General features: G+C 37.7%; 2 protein-coding genes across 4 annotated transcripts; one reads left to right on the forward strand and one right to left on the reverse strand.

The window, feature by feature from the left end:
- The first annotated feature begins 2,452 nt into the window (after window positions 1–2,452).
- On the forward strand, window positions 2,453–4,270 carry Mrm2 (Mitochondrial rRNA methyltransferase 2). Of its 3 annotated transcripts, none has more exons than XM_089588502.1 (3): window positions 2,453–2,612; window positions 2,909–2,990; window positions 3,072–4,270. In XM_089588502.1, the coding sequence occupies exon 3, from the start codon at window positions 3,096–3,098 to the stop codon at window positions 3,816–3,818; it is 723 nt and encodes a 240-aa protein (XP_089444628.1). In that variant the 5' UTR covers window positions 2,453–2,612; window positions 2,909–2,990; window positions 3,072–3,095; the 3' UTR covers window positions 3,819–4,270. The 3 variants fall into 3 exon arrangements, with proteins under 3 accessions (XP_089444628.1, XP_014208015.1, XP_089444629.1); XM_014352529.2 differs by having other exon boundaries at window positions 2,453–2,608; XM_089588503.1 differs by having other exon boundaries at window positions 2,453–2,608; window positions 2,945–2,990.
- An 11,797-nt stretch (window positions 4,271–16,067) lies between these two features.
- LOC149375382 (uncharacterized) lies at window positions 16,068–18,572 on the reverse strand. The gene has a single exon (XM_089588475.1). It carries the CDS (start codon window positions 18,500–18,502, stop codon window positions 16,208–16,210), a length of 2,295 nt encoding a protein of 764 aa, XP_089444601.1. The 5' UTR covers window positions 18,503–18,572; the 3' UTR covers window positions 16,068–16,207.
- Between the last annotated feature and the right edge of the window lie 323 nt (window positions 18,573–18,895).

Here is an 18,895-nt window from a genome sequence, read left to right on the forward strand (position 1 = left end):
AGGGAGAGAGAGAAAGATACATGAGACTGAGAGAGCTTCTCTCATAATATAGAGATTGTTTGAAAGTATTTCGTCAAACAAATTGAAGTTCATATTATCTCTCTTCGTATAGAAACTTGGTAAGTATACGTACACCAAGAATCAATTGAACATTGTCCGAAGGCATCTACAAAAAAAATGTCATGATTTTAGAATGAAAATGTAAATACGTACTAAATGTAATAAACATCAGACCATACCTAATTTATCTTCTTCATAATTAATGAAAATAAGAAGCTTTTACAATATATGAAAAAAGTACCTAAATACATTCATAAAATTTGAATTAAACTCATGTAGAAACTTTTTGCAACCAAATACTCACTGTACATTGGTTGCAGAATTTTTACCCTGGTCAAAGCAAAAGTCACTCCTGGGATGAATTCATCAATTCTTGTCATCTTGGACATTGGACATCGATGAAATTATTTTGCATCATAATGTAAAAATGCACCCGAAGGAAACTGAAAACAAAGATGTAATGCTTTGAGAGTAAAAAACACGACTTAATACTAAATATAATAAAAATTAGACCATACCTAATTTTTCCTCTTTATAACTAATGTGTAAATGTAAATAAACAGCTTTTATAATCAATGAGAAAAGTACACAACTGGAATCACACTCATGTCTCTGAAAATATTTTGAAAACAAAAACTTACTGCAAATAAGTTGCAGCTTTTTTTTCTCAAAAGTCACTCCTAGAATACTCTCATTAGATCTTGTCATCCTGGACTTGCATCCTTATTCAGGCCCTTTGGCACCGGTTAAATTACTATGCACTATAATGTAAAAATTCACTTAAACTTGGTAAACAAAGATGATAATTGTGAGAAATGTATGCATCTCTGATGAAATCTTGCACTTGATCTTGTTCTTCACGAGGTACATTAGGAACAAATATTGAACCTTGTCATTCTGGATATCTGAAATTGTAATTTAGCACAAAGTAACAGGTTCGATTGTTGGAAAGTATATACATATACAAAGTTTGAATTCTTTCATAAATTTATAATACAGAAATTAATGACTATATTTAATTAATGATGAATTGAATTCTTAGTTAGTGATGGTTGAGTCAAATGTTGAAATAAATGCATTTTACTTATCTGATTCTATAGATTAAAATACTTCATGTCAATAATCCTTCATTTGGCACATCCATTTCTTGATTTCTTAATTAAATGAATGGTGACGGTTTTGGTTTAAAAATAGATAAAATTAAAAATTAAAAGATTTCATTGTTTATATAATCCAACATAAGTATAAGTTTCACTATTATGTTTAGTCAACAGAGATGAGAACCTCTGGAATGCTCCCCACTCCTCTGACTATCACTTCTCCAACTCTCTATAGATAGGTTTGTTAGTGACAGTAACTTTTATGTTACTGACCGTAATTTTCGCTGCGGGAATCCTCTTCACCCAACGCTGGATAGTAATAATTATTTGGATCAGCGCCATCTAGCGGTCTTTATTTTTTGGCCAAAAGTGGCTCCTAAACTTTTGAACTCGAGCTTTAGCGATAAGAGCCATTTAGTCAATTATAAACCAGCCGCAACTTATGATGAAGCTATAGAATAAAGGAATAACAATACGTGTGTTTTTGGCGGCAAGTTAACAATCTACCTTATGCTCGAAAATTCATCTTAAAACGTATGAATACACAGGAGGTCGATTTTTTGGTATAAAATAGATTGTTAACTTGCCGCCAAAAACACATGTATTGTTATTTTTTCATTTTATAGCTTCATCATGAGTTGCGGCTGGTTTATAATTGAATAAATAGCTCTCAGCCTGATTGCTCTGATTGAGAATTTTAGAGGCCACTTTTCGCTAAAAAATGAAGACCGCTAGATGGCGCTGATCCAAATAATTATTACTATTTATAGTAGAGCCATTTAAATTGTTTTAAACCAGCCGCAACTTATTTTATAGATACAAAATAAAAAGTAGACGTTGCTTGTGCTATTTGCGGCAAGTTTACAATAATTTTTTTATCTAAAAATTGACCTCCAAAAGTATAGATATTCTACTCACGTTTAATAAATTCGACCATATGGCACTATTTAGTAGCGATAGTGATTACTATATTACTACATATTACTTCACGTATGTCTTACACCGTGCTCTTTAGAAGAGCAGCCTCTTCTCTTTGACTCATTATTCTTTATTTACCCCACAAACAATGATTATGACTAACATCGTATAGATGCCAAATTGATGCCAAATTCCATCACTAAGACGTCTTTTAGTTACAAGTTGTCTTGTCTAAAGAAAACAATCTGTATGTCTTACCACCAGCGCTGTGTGGATTCTGAGTTTTAGTTTTTGGTTTGGGATCGCAACGCGAGATGGCGCTGATCATTAAACACACTAGCCCAAGCCCCAAGCCCCATGCTCGGGAAAGGCGATCGACGATCGACCGCGTGCTCAGTTACTTAACCTCTTGCACGTGTGGCATGTAACACGTTAAATGTTTTGTTCGTAATTAAAAAATTGTGAAGTTAAGATGACATTAATGAAATCCCGATCGGCATCCAATATGTCATCGTTATTTGATTATTTGAGTAAGTGAGTGTTAATTCTTTTCTTTTAGTGAAGTGGTGTGCGGATAATTTTTTGAACATTCTAACCTATGTTTGTTCATAAGTATTTGACTCCAAATTGTTTAGAACAATTTACGAGTAGAAACATGCATTGTTTTTAATCAATGTCATCGCACATTTTTCCTTGATTTTGATACAGCCCGGTAAACTGTTCTTTAAAGAACAATCTACGTTAATGTTTTTGTTTGCATCATTCCCAATAAAAATTTAAAGTAGTACACGATTCGTTGATGTGAATTATATCATTTTTAACTTTTTCAGTTATCAAGTATCAGAAATCATTGTTAACTTTTTCAGCTATCAAGTATCAGAAAATGCAAAATAATTACTTTGAATCTCATTAGTAAGTATACACTTTCTCACTATGGTAAATTGTAGAGAGTTAACTCATTTTATCAAATATGTGCTTTATTATTATTTACAGCTCTTAACAACTTATAGCAGCAACATGATGGTCAGAAAAATACACACATTTCAAACTTTATTAAAAGAAACACCAAAGAATCTTAAGGGTAAGAAACTTAGTTCCCAAAATTGGATTGTACGACAGTTAAAGGATCCATATGTAGAAAAGGCGAAGCAATACAGTTACAGATGTCGCAGTGCCTTCAAACTTTTAGAATTGAACGAAAGACACAAAATATTTACTCCTGGCTTGAATGTAGTCGACTGCGGTGCAGCTCCTGGTAGTTGGACTCAAGTTGCTGTTCGATTGACCAATGCAGATGGCAAAATGATGGACAAACAACTAGGCAAAGTGGTCGCCATTGACAAGCTGCCTATACATCCGATTGAGGGAGCAATAACTCTGGGAAGTATGGACTTCACAAGTGATCTAGCCCAAGAAAATTTGAAAGCAGCTTTGGAAGGGAAGTTTGCTGATCTTGTAATGTCCGATATGGCGCCTAATTCTGTGGGTATGAGGCAATTAGATCATGAAAAAATTATAAAACTTGCTTATTCAGCACTGAAGTTTGCTATTACGGTATCTCGTAATGGTGCCACTTTTATAGTTAAAGTATGGGATGGGAATATGGCAAATGAATTGGAAGCGAATATTAAAAAATACTATAGGAATGTGAAAATAGCCAGGCCTGATGCTACTAGAGATGAGTCATCTGAAAAGTTTATTCTTGCTCAAGGCTTTAAGGGAATCAAGGCTCACTCTTAATCTCTTTCTCTGATGCTCTTGTACATGCGTGCAAACAAAAATTATCACTCTGCTCTTTAGTGTTGTTTATTTTATTTTTTTTTTTTTTTTACAAATAATTATGGTTACATTGTGGTTTTTATGCGAATTGTCATTAGTGATTGGTTTTATTGTTTCATCATGGATGAAGCTTTGTAATGGACGAAAAATTTAGTTTCTTCGAGTTTATCATTGAAATAGGCGTTTGACTAAGGTACATGTGTGACGTGATCGATCACATCTTAAATTTCTTTTACTTGTGCGCCTATTAATAACCTAGTAATAACTTAATTTTCAGTGCGGGGGCAATATATTATTTTATCAATCAACCAACACTAAATATTAAATTTTGCAAAGAAACTTTATCAATATTATATGGAACCATTACGGCTTTGATTACACATAATATTTTACTATAAAAATGTAAAATACGAGAATCAAAATTGGACCTCTGGGGAACAATTATACAAAAAAAATTGTCTGCTCATAAAATTTTTAACATCTTTTATTTTAATCAATGTCATGTATGTGGGTATGAAATGAAACGTATTTACTCGTAGAGTTAAGTAAATATATTTTAACTGATCACAATACAACAAAATTAACTAATAAGATTAGGTATATAATGGTAGATTATGAGCTGTGTGTCGTGCGGGTCTCTCGGTTACTCCTAACTAACTCACTGCTGCTACTCAGATGAGGCTAGATAACCCGTGGTCGATGCGCGCCAACACTACTCTTTTAAACCATAGACACAACATTTCCTCCTTTCTTTAACAATCGAGCTTGATAACTGTAGGAAGCAAAGCGCTGTGGTAGACGTCGCTCTCGTGTCGATCGATGTAGTGGAACAGGAACGCCGTTCGGTGATGGAGTCCGAGGTGGTGACGGTCCTGGAGAAGGTGGTTGTGGTGACGGCACTGGACTTCCTGGCGTTGAGTTGTCTTCCAGATGCTCGGGTGCATCTGCCTGCTCATAGAATCGCGTGAGGTGCTTTTTCATCTGCACTGCCGCAGTTTTACGGTCTACAACACTTGGTGCCGGCCCTTGGATTTCCTTACTCTCTTGACGAATCTGGATTGGTCGACGTGCCGTTTAGAGCGTTTACCGTCTAATTCAATCTCATAATGCAAGTCGCCTATTTTGCGTGTAATGAGTCCAGGTATCCATTTATCCAGTAGTGACCGTATCCTCTGTCCAGTTTCGATACTCTTCGTCAGGAACTTGCTGGTTTGCCGCCGCATCAGCAGCTGTTCGTGCTGCCTCTGCCGTACGATACTGCAGGAACCATGTCGATCTAGGGTTGGCTCGCACGAATCCCGCCTCGTGATCCCAGATATAATCTAGGCACCGGTTGAAAACCTCGTTAGCTTGTTGACGAGCGAGTACCTTATCCTGCGGGACAACGGGAGATAATAACTCACCGATAGTCAGGGCCTCCGGATATATTACTTCTCACTTCACTGAAGTTGTAAACGATCCCGATGAATAGGATGGCCTCACATTCGCTTTTCCTGAAAAAGGAGTGTATGACTTTATCGCTAAACACGATACACCTACGTCCTCTCTCAACTAGTGTAAAATTACACTGAGCTCATCTTATAGATATCCAAAATAGATTGTTGACATTGAATTCCTCTAATTTATTCTTTCAGAGTTTTTTCAGTACTCCCGTGTGAGATAAGATAATATGTTCCACGATACTTTATCAGGCATACTCTTAAAATTCGTTAATCCCATGACATCCACTAAAATTTCATCGAAGAAATCTTTTGCAGCATCCAACACTCTCCGCTTCTCCATCGATAAGATAATACTCGTTTTCATGGCGTATTCGTAATACTTTAGATTTCCTTCAACTTAAAGTGACGAAAGCAATTTTTTACAAGCACTAAGGTGCTTTTCATCACACAATAATTGCACAAATGCATCTTGGTGCATCGTTATTGCGTCAAAGTAGGTGACATTGCCAACTTTGATTTCTTTTAACTGACGTAAAGTAGTTTTACACTTGGAGTATATTTTCCTAAGCGTCTATGTAATTTTAAAATTCCTTGCATCGGAAGTAAATTTCCACTTCATTTATTTAAATGTACATAAATTGCCATAATTTCCAGGGGATAATCAACAGAATTAACGACCATATTGGACTTCTCGTCTGGAACTTGCTGGTTTGCCGCCGCATCAGCAGCTGTTCGTGCTGCCTCTGCCGTACGATACTGCAGGAACCATGTCGATCTAGGGTTGGCTCGCACGAATCCCGCCTCGTGATCCCAGATATAATCGAGGCACCGGTTGAAAACCTCGTTAGCTTGTTGACGAGCGAGTACCTTATCCTGCGGGACAACGGGAGATAATAACTCACCGATAGTCAGGGCCTCCGGATATATTACTTCTCACTTCACTGAAGTTGTAAACGATCCCGATGAATAGGATGGCCTCACATTCGCTTTTCCTGAAAAAGGAGTGTATGACTTTATCGCTAAACACGATACACCTACGTCCTCTCTCAACTAGTGTAAAATTACACTGAGCTCATCTTATAGATATCCAAAATAGATTGTTGACATTGAATTCCTCTAATTTATTCTTTCAGAGTTTTTTCAGTACTCCCGTGTGAGATAAGATAATATGTTCCACGATACTTTATCAGGCATACTCTTAAAATTCGTTAATCCCATGACATCCACTAAAATTTCATCGAAGAAATCTTTTGCAGCATCCAACACTCTCCGCTTCTCCATCGATAAGATAATACTCGTTTTCATGGCGTATTCGTAATACTTTAGATTTCCTTCAACTTAAAGTGACGAAAGCAATTTTTTACAAGCACTAAGGTGCTTTTCATCACACAATAATTGCACAAATGCATCTTGGTGCATCGTTATTGCGTCAAAGTAGGTGACATTGCCAACTTTGATTTCTTTTAACTGACGTAAAGTAGTTTTACACTTGGAGTATATTTTCCTAAGCGTCTATGTAATTTTAAAATTCCTTGCATCGGAAGTAAATTTCCACTTCATTTATTTAAATGTACATAAATTGCCATAACTTCCAGGGGATAATCAACAGAATTAACGACCATATTGGACTTCTCGTCTGGAACTTGCTGGTTTGCCGCCGCATCAGCAGCTGTTCGTGCTGCCTCTGCCGTACGATACTGCAGGAACCATGTCGATCTAGGGTTTGCTCGCACGAATCCCGCCTCGTGATCCCAGATATAATCTAGGCACCGGTTGAAAACCTCGTTAGCTTGTTGACGAGCGAGTACCTTATCCTGCGGGACAACGGGAGATAATAACTCACCGATAGTCAGGGCCTCCGGATATATTACTTCTCACTTCACTGAAGTTGTAAACGATCCCGATGAATAGGATGGCCTCACATTCGCTTTTCCTGAAAAAGGAGTGTATGACTTTATCGCTAAACACGATACACCTACGTCCTCTCTCAACTAGTGTAAAATTACACTGAGCTCATCTTATAGATATCCAAAATAGATTGTTGACATTGAATTCCTCTAATTTATTCTTTCAGAGTTTTTTCAGTACTCCCGTGTGAGATAAGATAATATGTTCCACGATACTTTATCAGGCATACTCTTAAAATTCGTTAATCCCATGACATCCACTAAAATTTCATCGAAGAAATCTTTTGCAGCATCCAACACTCTCCGCTTCTCCATCGATAAGATAATACTCGTTTTCATGGCGTATTCGTAATACTTTAGATTTCCTTCAACTTAAAGTGACGAAAGCAATTTTTTACAAGCACTAAGGTGCTTTTCATCACACAATAATTGCACAAATGCATCTTGGTGCATCGTTATTGCGTCAAAGTAGGTGACATTGCCAACTTTGATTTCTTTTAACTGACGTAAAGTAGTTTTACACTTGGAGTATATTTTCCTAAGCGTCTATGTAATTTTAAAATTCCTTGCATCGGAAGTAAATTTCCACTTCATTTATTTAAATGTACATAAATTGCCATAACTTCCAGGGGATAATCAACAGAATTAACGACCATATTGGACTTCTCGTCTGGAACTTGCTGGTTTGCCGCCGCATCAGCAGCTGTTCGTGCTGCCTCTGCCGTACGATACTGCAGGAACCATGTCGATCTAGGGTTTGCTCGCACGAATCCCGCCTCGTGATCCCAGATATAATCTAGGCACCGGTTGAAAACCTCGTTAGCTTGTTGACGAGCGAGTACCTTATCCTGCGGGACAACGGGAGATAATAACTCACCGATAGTCAGGGCCTCCGGATATATTACTTCTCACTTCACTGAAGTTGTAAACGATCCCGATGAATAGGATGGCCTCACATTCGCTTTTCCTGAAAAAGGAGTGTATGACTTTATCGCTAAACACGATACACCTACGTCCTCTCTCAACTAGTGTAAAATTACACTGAGCTCATCTTATAGATATCCAAAATAGATTGTTGACATTGAATTCCTCTAATTTATTCTTTCAGAGTTTTTTCAGTACTCCCGTGTGAGATAAGATAATATGTTCCACGATACTTTATCAGGCATACTCTTAAAATTCGTTAATCCCATGACATCCACTAAAATTTCATCGAAGAAATCTTTTGCAGCATCCAACACTCTCCGCTTCTCCATCGATAAGATAATACTCGTTTTCATGGCGTATTCGTAATACTTTAGATTTCCTTCAACTTAAAGTGACGAAAGCAATTTTTTACAAGCACTAAGGTGCTTTTCATCACACAATAATTGCACAAATGCATCTTGGTGCATCGTTATTGCGTCAAAGTAGGTGACATTGCCAACTTTGATTTCTTTTAACTGACGTAAAGTAGTTTTACACTTGGAGTATATTTTCCTAAGCGTCCATGTAATTTTAAAATTCCTTGCATCGGAAGTAAATTTCCACTTCATTTATTTAAATGTACATAAATTGCCATAACTTCCAGGGGATAATCAACAGAATTAACGACCATATTGGACTTCTCGTCTGGAACTTGCTGGTTTGCCGCCGCATCAGCAGCTGTTCGTGCTGCCTCTGCCGTACGATACTGCAGGAACCATGTCGATCTAGGGTTGGCTCGCACGAATCCCGCCTCGTGATCCCAGATATAATCGAGGCACCGGTTGAAAACCTCGTTAGCTTGTTGACGAGCGAGTACCTTATCCTGCGGGACAACGGGAGATAATAACTCACCGATAGTCAGGGCCTCCGGATATATTACTTCTCACTTCACTGAAGTTGTAAACGATCCCGATGAATAGGATGGCCTCACATTCGCTTTTCCTGAAAAAGGAGTGTATGACTTTATCGCTAAACACGATACACCTACGTCCTCTCTCAACTAGTGTAAAATTACACTGAGCTCATCTTATAGATATCCAAAATAGATTGTTGACATTGAATTCCTCTAATTTATTCTTTCAGAGTTTTTTCAGTACTCCCGTGTGAGATAAGATAATATGTTCCACGATACTTTATCAGGCATACTCTTAAAATTCGTTAATCCCATGACATCCACTAAAATTTCATCGAAGAAATCTTTTGCAGCATCCAACACTCTCCGCTTCTCCATCGATAAGATAATACTCGTTTTCATGGCGTATTCGTAATACTTTAGATTTCCTTCAACTTAAAGTGACGAAAGCAATTTTTTACAAGCACTAAGGTGCTTTTCATCACACAATAATTGCACAAATGCATCTTGGTGCATCGTTATTGCGTCAAAGTAGGTGACATTGCCAACTTTGATTTCTTTTAACTGACGTAAAGTAGTTTTACACTTGGAGTATATTTTCCTAAGCGTCTATGTAATTTTAAAATTCCTTGCATCGGAAGTAAATTTCCACTTCATTTATTTAAATGTACATAAATTGCCATAACTTCCAGGGGATAATCAACAGAATTAACGACCATATTGGACTTCTCGTCTGGAACTTGCTGGTTTGCCGCCGCATCAGCAGCTGTTCGTGCTGCCTCTGCCGTACGATACTGCAGGAACCATGTCGATCTAGGGTTGGCTCGCACGAATCCCGCCTCGTGATCCCAGATATAATCTAGGCACCGGTTGAAAACCTCGTTAGCTTGTTGACGAGCGAGTACCTTATCCTGCGGGACAACGGGAGATAATAACTCACCGATAGTCAGGGCCTCCGGATATATTACTTCTCACTTCACTGAAGTTGTAAACGATCCCGATGAATAGGATGGCCTCACATTCGCTTTTCCTGAAAAAGGAGTGTATGACTTTATCGCTAAACACGATACACCTACGTCCTCTCTCAACTAGTGTAAAATTACACTGAGCTCATCTTATAGATATCCAAAATAGATTGTTGACATTGAATTCCTCTAATTTATTCTTTCAGAGTTTTTTCAGTACTCCCGTGTGAGATAAGATAATATGTTCCACGATACTTTATCAGGCATACTCTTAAAATTCGTTAATCCCATGACATCCACTAAAATTTCATCGAAGAAATCTTTTGCAGCATCCAACACTCTCCGCTTCTCCATCGATAAGATAATACTCGTTTTCATGGCGTATTCGTAATACTTTAGATTTCCTTCAACTTAAAGTGACGAAAGCAATTTTTTACAAGCACTAAGGTGCTTTTCATCACACAATAATTGCACAAATGCATCTTGGTGCATAGTTATTGCGTCATAGTAGGTGACATTGCCAACTTTGATTTCTTTTAACTGACGTAAAGTAGTTTTACACTTGGAGTATATTTTCCTAAGCGTCTATGTAATTTTAAAATTCCTTGCATCGGAAGTAAATTTCCACTTCATTTATTTAAAAGTACATAAATTGTATACTAAAGAATAACGAAGTAAGAGCACTTAATTTCCAGGGGATAATCAACAGAATTAACGACCATATTGACTATCACTTGGTCAACAGTTGCTCTCATTGAACACCCAGAATATGCAAATCACATCTTAATTATATACATAACTTTTACTAAGTTGAAAAATTGGTTTGTCGTTTATCAAGTTCCTGCAAATAAAAAAGTATTGGGTCAATAACTAATAAACGTTCATGATGACAATCATGTAACGTTTCGCAAACACGTGGACAAACCTATCAGATCGGAAACCTGCCTCTAATAGTATTTTGACAGCGACGTATTTTTCCAACTAAAAAGGTGCTCTCAGTGCTCTGTAAACATCTTGACGAAAATTTTCTTTGACATCGTTAAGATCGTCATCCATGTCGAGTAAGCGATAAATTTTCTGTTTATATCCAAAACCACTTGCAACAATCAGTTCGTGCAGGTGATATTTATTTCGCTGACGTGCAGACGTAACTTGGACATCCATTCGTTTTTTTATTTTTAACTTGTCGTATTGACGACTCCTGTTATTCTCTGCAGCATCTATCTTCTGTAATTGGCGTTCGTGGCTAAATAAAATAGAGTTTGACGGAAGCAGTCTAGTGCACGCAAGTCGGCCCTTAAAAAATGTATATTTGTAAAAATAAATATTTCCTAAAAATTAATTCTAATTAAAAAATCATGGATGAATTTCTACGTAATAAATTAAAACACCTCCTGCTAACGAATAATAAGATCATCGTCATTTCTTTCATATGAGACAAATTATATTATTTATTTACTAATTTTTTAAAATTTTTACGTAGCAATGTACCTCTCCTCGCTCCTTAATCATAATTATTATTAAGAAATAAACTCGGTATCATGGAGCATGACTATTTATTGATATTTCATTTATATTCAATATTTCGCTGTCCTGCTGACAACCTCTTCAGGATTAAAATTCTACAATTGTAACAGAATACGATTTAGTGTATTTTTTAAATTTGGTTGTAATCAAATTCATTTACTTAGCGATGATTAATTAGAAGTTTTCATGGGATTTGCAAAGTAAAAAAATCTCGACCAAAGGGCAGGGTTTTTGTATGTTTGTGCCCTAAGTGCAACCGACCTTTTTTTTAAGAGCGCAAAGATGTATCTTTTAATGTCGGGCAGATGTGTAAGAAAATAATTCATATACATCGTAAAAGTATGATATAGTCATGTTTTTAACACTAAAAAATTTTAGCCCAATTGAATGTGTATTTTTTAAGATGTTAGACCTACATATATATCTACTTTCATTTACTCATACTTTGTTGTTTCACACAAAAAATAAACGTCTCATGTATAATAATTCATACTTTTTGCTCCGAAGGGAATACAAGGCAATTGTGATAGAAATGCCTAAAAAATGAATTTTGTTTGTAAATACCAAAACGTATGTGCTGATTGGATCAGCAACTACAGTGATTTGTGACATCTTGTACATTTGTATAATAAAATTTTGTAAAATATTGTTTGTAAAATTTCCTCAGTGCATCACATCATAGCGTACTTTTAAGTACATATAACATCATTATTGAAGTATGTAAAATGATTGAAATAAATGTTTGAAAAAATCACACTAGTAATTATGTAATGGACCCATGGGTGTGAATAATCACTCGTATTTAAAAATCGATAAACTTTTCATTCACCATTTTCAATGAGTAGCCATCCGATTTCGCTGAAGTAATAGAAAAATATAGTAAGTACGACGATACTTATCATTTACAACATAAGAAAGTTACTATTTTGCATCATAGTTTGTTTGTATGAAGAGAGTATGATAACGTTTTCAAAATAAATTATAAATTTTACCTTTAGCTTATTCCTTTTTTTTTTTTTTTTTATTAGAGAATTTAAAAATTTCAAATGAGTGGCGTGAAAATCATTTTGAACTTAATGGAAAAATTAAATTTTATTTTTGAATCAAGTTAATAAATCAAAATAACATTTTTCCTCTTGTCACATGATTATTTAAAACCATTTATTAATAAGACAGTGCAGCTAGGAGACGAGGAAAATGAAGAAACACAATTTATATAGGCAATATACATCGATATATATATATATATATATATTATAAATAATACAATAATTATTTAATACAGTTACATTTAATACATCTTTACGATAGAATTAACACTTATACCGTTACGTTTTTTTCTTATTTATTTATTTTTATATACAAATCTGCGCTTTATGCCTTTTATTCTCTCTACATCTACGCTTTTGGATGTATTAATGATTTATTGCAACTAATACATAATGGATAATTGAATATTTACAAAACATCGTCATTCTTTACACAGCACGTCGAACGGAAAAATATACAAACTATGGAAAAATTGTAGCAAACGATATGAAATTGTTTATTCGTTTATCAAGTACATCGGACAAAGTCCGAATTATTACAAAAAGATGCAGAATATGTGTCCGTTTATGGCCGCATTGTCAGTTTTGTGATTTCATGTTTGCGATGATTATTAAATTCATAATGAATTCCATTTATTCAATATGTATGTGCGTACAAACATCATAATTCGCTCTTTTATTTTTTTTTTTTTTTTTTCTCTAATTCATCGGCGTTTCCTCGTATTAAATATTGGATTGGATCTTTTTGGCCTTTTTTATTTATCAACAATAGATCGGTATTATCGAAGAAAATGGAAAATGAATATGATCCCGGCCCTTTTGTTGCAAATGTCAGAATTAAATATGTACAATATTTTTTTTTCTTTCAAATAAATCGATTCTCTATAATAGTGGTACGTCTAAAAAAAATTATTAAGTTAAATTAGTTTGTACAATTAGACACGAATAAGTCATAAATAAGACGCAATTTATACTATATAAGTAACAAACACAAAATGTATATACACATTATGTAAATTAACTGATGTATACCATAGCAATTGATTAATTGCATGACCCATTGGAATTTTCGTTTCGGCAATTTCGTTGTTTTTTTTCCCTTTTTTGCGTAAGAATTCTTAAGAGATGATGCGCAACATGTAAAATATATATATATATATATATATTTTTTTAATATTACGTACTTCAACACAGTAATTTTTCGAAAAAAAAAAAAAAAAAGATTCTTCGCTTGAGTTACAAAAAAAATTACACAGTAATCTACTTGACAATTTTTGTTGTAGTAAATGCTTCAGCGTTTTAATGCTTGTAGTTGTAACAAAATGAATTTCAATTTGTTTTTACTTGATAATTTATTTTTCGTATAAGATAATCATGCAAGTGTACAAAAGAGGGGCTTTAGCGTATTATTATGTAATACGTACGTTTAATCTCACGTTGGTCTTCTGTCCCTACATAAACTATACGAGTCTTATAAATATTTATTTTCATCTCAACTACTTACACAGAACATCATAATATTACGTTTAATAGACAACAATTTTTTTGTTATTCTTTTATATTATGCAAAAATGATAACAAACACATACAGATACTATTTTCGACTTTTGTTACTATACGTACTATTTCATTATTCGAAGAAGTAACACATTTTTGTTACTACATAATAACAGCGATATGACTTTGTTATTCGTTATCTGTTATTATTACAATAAATATACATACATAGTCGTAATGATAATAATCATAATAATTGTTAAAATATTATTATTATATATAGTTATATTTTAATATATACACATTACTATCCGGAAGAACGACGATTCGCAGACATAATTATTAAAGTTACGAGGTTCTATGTAAAAAATAAAAAAAAATAGAAGTACATACATGTTAACATTTAACACTCTCAAAAGTACTACATGATCCTTTTTTTTCTTTTTTTATGTTTTTGTGAAAAATTTGTAGAAAAAGCATATAGTAAGACATCGATCATTCAAATTTTTTTATTTTCAATAACTATTTCATTGAAAAATGGATAAATACCTTTCGTGACCCCAATAGCAAGTTTTTCAAACGTTTTGTGCTATCAGGGACAATATCATCGAATAATGCTCGAAATATTTCTCTCTTTCTCTGACGCCCTTTCACACGCATGCACATCACTAAAGTTGTCCGTCTGAATTTTTTTAATAGGTTGTTTTTTTTTTTTTTTTTTTTCCAACTGTTAAAAATGTTTCATCTACTCGCTATTTTATCAGTCTGCCTCTTTTGTAATATAAATGTATGCGATTACAGATGTGGTGGTGTATGTGACGTAGATTTTAATTTTTCATCGTATAGCTACATTGGAAGCCTCACGAAATTGATTGGAAATTGGTATATTTAAGCTTGGACGCACGGTTTGTGTATGTGTTACAACATGAATTTTTCCATGGTACAATATTAGCCAGAAATTTTTCTTTTTTGTTATTTCACGCGTATGAAATGATGTGCAAGTTTAAGTAGTGCGTATTGTGCGTTTTTGTAGCGAAGCAGCGAGAAATATGGAAGCATGTAGTCAGGGCACGTTCATAACATTAAGTTACAAGCGATATAAAAGATTCATTTTTCAAAACTTATCGAATGGACAATTAATGGTTTGTCGTTGAAATTCAAACACGTTCAAACGCAAAATTTCATTGCAAAATTTTTTCGAAAATAAAATGAATGAATGACAAAAAAAAAAAAACTTCAGTCGTGCGAGTATCATTCCCAATTTTGGGGCTCAGAAGAGCTTCATGCAGTAAAAGGTGGTATGGCAGAGATATGAGACCCCAGTATCGTTGGGTTACAAAGCCGTTCCATACGTGTGGAGGAATTTATTTGACAATCATAAGTATTTTGATCCACACATTTGAGGTGACAAAGAAAAAAGAAGAACCAATCCGCAATCTCTCTCCCTCTCTTTTTTCATAGAAAACACAAGCCAATTTTTCAAATACCGATGTACAGTGCAGTTCTTCCGTTGACACAAGCTTTTCAACACTTTCTTAATTCTACTTGCGAGGTGGAAATCTTGAACAAAGTTTCAACGATCACGTGCACGTTTTCCTAAAACATTCGCCACCAGTGACTATTGTTGATGTTTTCATACGTAGTTTAGGTACATGTTTGTTCACACGTGAAAAAAGAAGGACCAATAATATTAATTAAAGAACGACTTTCAGATGTACAAATAAAAAGAAAAAAGGGCGAGAGAGAGAGAAAAAGGAAGCTTTTACTGAAGCCACTGCCGTGCTTCCTGCAAATTATTTTGCAAATCGTTAATAGAGCGCGCTAAAGAATCTATAATATAATATTCGTATGTACAACTTAACGGACACATAATTCATACTGTGTGTATGCAGTGAGCTCGATTCCATTCGCCATTCCCATCGCTATGGGGATGCGAAGGATCGTGTTTGAAAAAAAAAAAAAAAAAACAGCTTCATAACCTCAATTCGGTATATATAAACTTCATTAATCGAAAGATCTACCGATAGGCCCCGAAGTCTGTGACTCGCCTATTCTCGGCTTCGCGCATAAGTATTTGGCACTGTTTCCCTAAATCCACGCATAACGCGTGCGTCGAAGTAATTCCCTTCCGTGCCGAAGACGTCCTAATCGTGGGCCCCGGCCGGCGCGTTCTTCAAACCAAGATCCATCACCGGATACAAGCCGAGTTCCTTCTTGTGGGGCAACGTCTTCCAAAAGTCCCAGAACGTGGGTGGTTTGCGCTGATTTCTCGAGCCCTCCTTGGACTGCTGGCGATTTGTCCTTAGAGCTGGTTGCGAGTTGCGTCTACTGCCCGAGGCTTGTTTCTGTCGGGCCAGCTGATTGCTCCTCGTCGACGGGTTGCTCGAAGGGTAAGCCGACAGTAGATGCTCCTTGTAGGTGCTTTGGCTGTGGATGCTGTTAACCTCGTCGTTGGACTCGTCGGCTACACCGCTCGTCGAGTCACGCCTAAACTCCGGGAGTACAAATCTTGACAGCTTGGCCATCTGGTCTTTGAATTCCGAAGGAATGTTGCTGTCGTTCTTCGAGCCGGCCGGCTCGCCGGTACCTGGACGCTCGCGCCGGAGGAGGAATTCCGGCATCGAGATACGCTCGGCCCCCCGGTTTGACTCATCGTTGTCGTTGTTAGCCCACAACTGCGAGATGTCCTCATCCATCGTTTTGTCAGGGTTCGTGGGCCCTTTGCTCCTGAAGGACGTCGTCGTTGTCGTTGTACCGGTACTGCGTGGATCGGACGTGACTGCGGACTCCGTGAGAAGATCTCTGTCGACATCGATCGTATCCTTGTTCTCTGCGGTTGTTATCACGGGAATCGCTTGCGTCGTGTGAATTCCCGTCGTGCTTTTTACCAAATTTTCGGCTTTGGGAGTCGTGATACTCTCCTCTTCGTCGGTCTCCGTGGTCGCGTCCGTCGAAATATCAGACATCACGGTACTAGTTACATAATCCATGGGCCCGGATTTGGTCGTGCTGTCGGCGTCGGAGTATGTGGTCTGGACATCTCTCGTCGAGGCTGATGGTACGACAGTCGACTCTTCAAATGTTGTAGAAGCTGCTACCTCGAAATCCGCCGTCGTTGGCCAATGATGGTTAACCTTTGCCGGTATCGTCATTCCGGCCTCGCTGGGTTCCAGAAGCTCATCCCTGCTCTCGACAGACTCCGAATCCGGTTCCTCGGTCGTGTCGTAGTACCTGTCATAGTCATTGAACGTGTGCTTCGACTGAGTCTCTTCGTCCACGTAGTCGTCATCCTCATCCACCAGCCTGTCTTCTGGATAGGCTTTCTGTGTACTCGTCAAAGTGATACCTACTTGATCGACCGAGGTCTCCAATTCGAGGGGGGCGACGGTGTGTATGGTCGTGTCGGTCTCGAACCTCGTCTCCTCTTCGGATCCCTCTGTATACGTCGTGCTCTCGCGCCGACCGAGCTCCTGTCGCGTCGTTAGCTTATCGACCTCCGACGACTCGTACTCGGAGTAGGAAGCTGCGCTCGTAGCCGAGGTCGTTGGCATCGTGACAACGTCTTCGATTGGATCCTCACTGATTTCCTTCTTTTCGGTCGACGATCCGGTACTCTCTTCCGTCGTTCGATCCAAAACCTCAGGTCTTGCGCTGGCCGCGGTGTTGTAGTCGGGGGCGTCCGAGGTTATGTTTACCTCCTCCTTCGTGCGGTTGGCCTTCTCCTCGTTCAAGACCATCACAACCGGCTCTTGTTCCTTGCTCGGTTCTACTCGGGTGGGCTCGGATATAGCAGGAGGTACCACGAACCGATTGGCTAAATTCACGGGCTGGTTGAGTGGTGGGTCGGACATTACCGGTTTTGGAAGCTTCACCGGCCGGTACGTTGTTCTCGTCGGCTTGATCCTGGTCCCATTCGGGAAATAGTGCTTATTCAGCCGGGACAGTAGGAGCTGGTCGTGGATGGCCTTAACGTTGACGTACACGTTGGCCACGCACTGCTTGAACCGTTCCGAGTAGACAAGTCCGTTCTTGCAGGTGGGCGTGTAGTCCGGAGCTACGAATATGCTCTTGGCCATGATTTTGTGTCCCTTGTTCTGGTGGTCGAGGGATGTTTGCTCGAAATCCCTGTCAGGCTGCAGCCAGCTGCTCCAGGATGACTCGGGTGGTAGGGATTGCAAGGTGTGGCCTGACTCCCTCCGCGGGACCAGAGGTGTCGTCGTTGGCGCCGAGTACTCGGCCGGGAAACGTATCTTCGTTGGAGATTCCGGTTGTTGTGGCAGTAGGGTCGATGGTTCGTCGAGTAGGAAACGATATCTGTTGTTGTCGACGGCGACTATGGGTAAGCAGAGGCTCATCGGTAACATCGCAAGAGAGAGGATCGCGAGGCACGTGAGCCTAAGGACGAGGCGTCGTCTTGGACGACTGCTCGGACGCAACATCTCTTCGGCTCGCTGTGGCGAACGTTTTCTTCGTGACACTTGGGCTGGCTGGATTGGTCGATCGGTAGGTCGCTAGGTGGTGCGGTTGGAGCGTCACCTGCTGTCCACTGGCGAGAGATGCATCGGCGATGCCTGAAACATATTGGGTTGACATTAATTTTCCGTTTGCTTTGAATCTAGATTGGTAAATCTTATATTAATCTATGTAATCGTCAAATGTATAGCATTAGATGTAACAATCGTACAAAACTACCCAATATTTCGGCTAATAGGTTTTGTTACACACAAAGGAGTCGTGAGAAAACAAACACAGAAGCCTATACAGAACCAACATACGGGCAAATAAGGAAACTATCGTGCAGTCGCGTTTGGAACGTAAAGTGCACTCGCGAC

This window comes from Copidosoma floridanum, unplaced genomic scaffold (assembly GCF_036245765.1).
Source record: "Copidosoma floridanum isolate Cflo_tuat_1 unplaced genomic scaffold, Cflo_Japanese_pri ptg000007l, whole genome shotgun sequence".
Lineage (NCBI taxonomy): Eukaryota > Metazoa > Arthropoda > Insecta > Hymenoptera > Encyrtidae > Copidosoma > Copidosoma floridanum.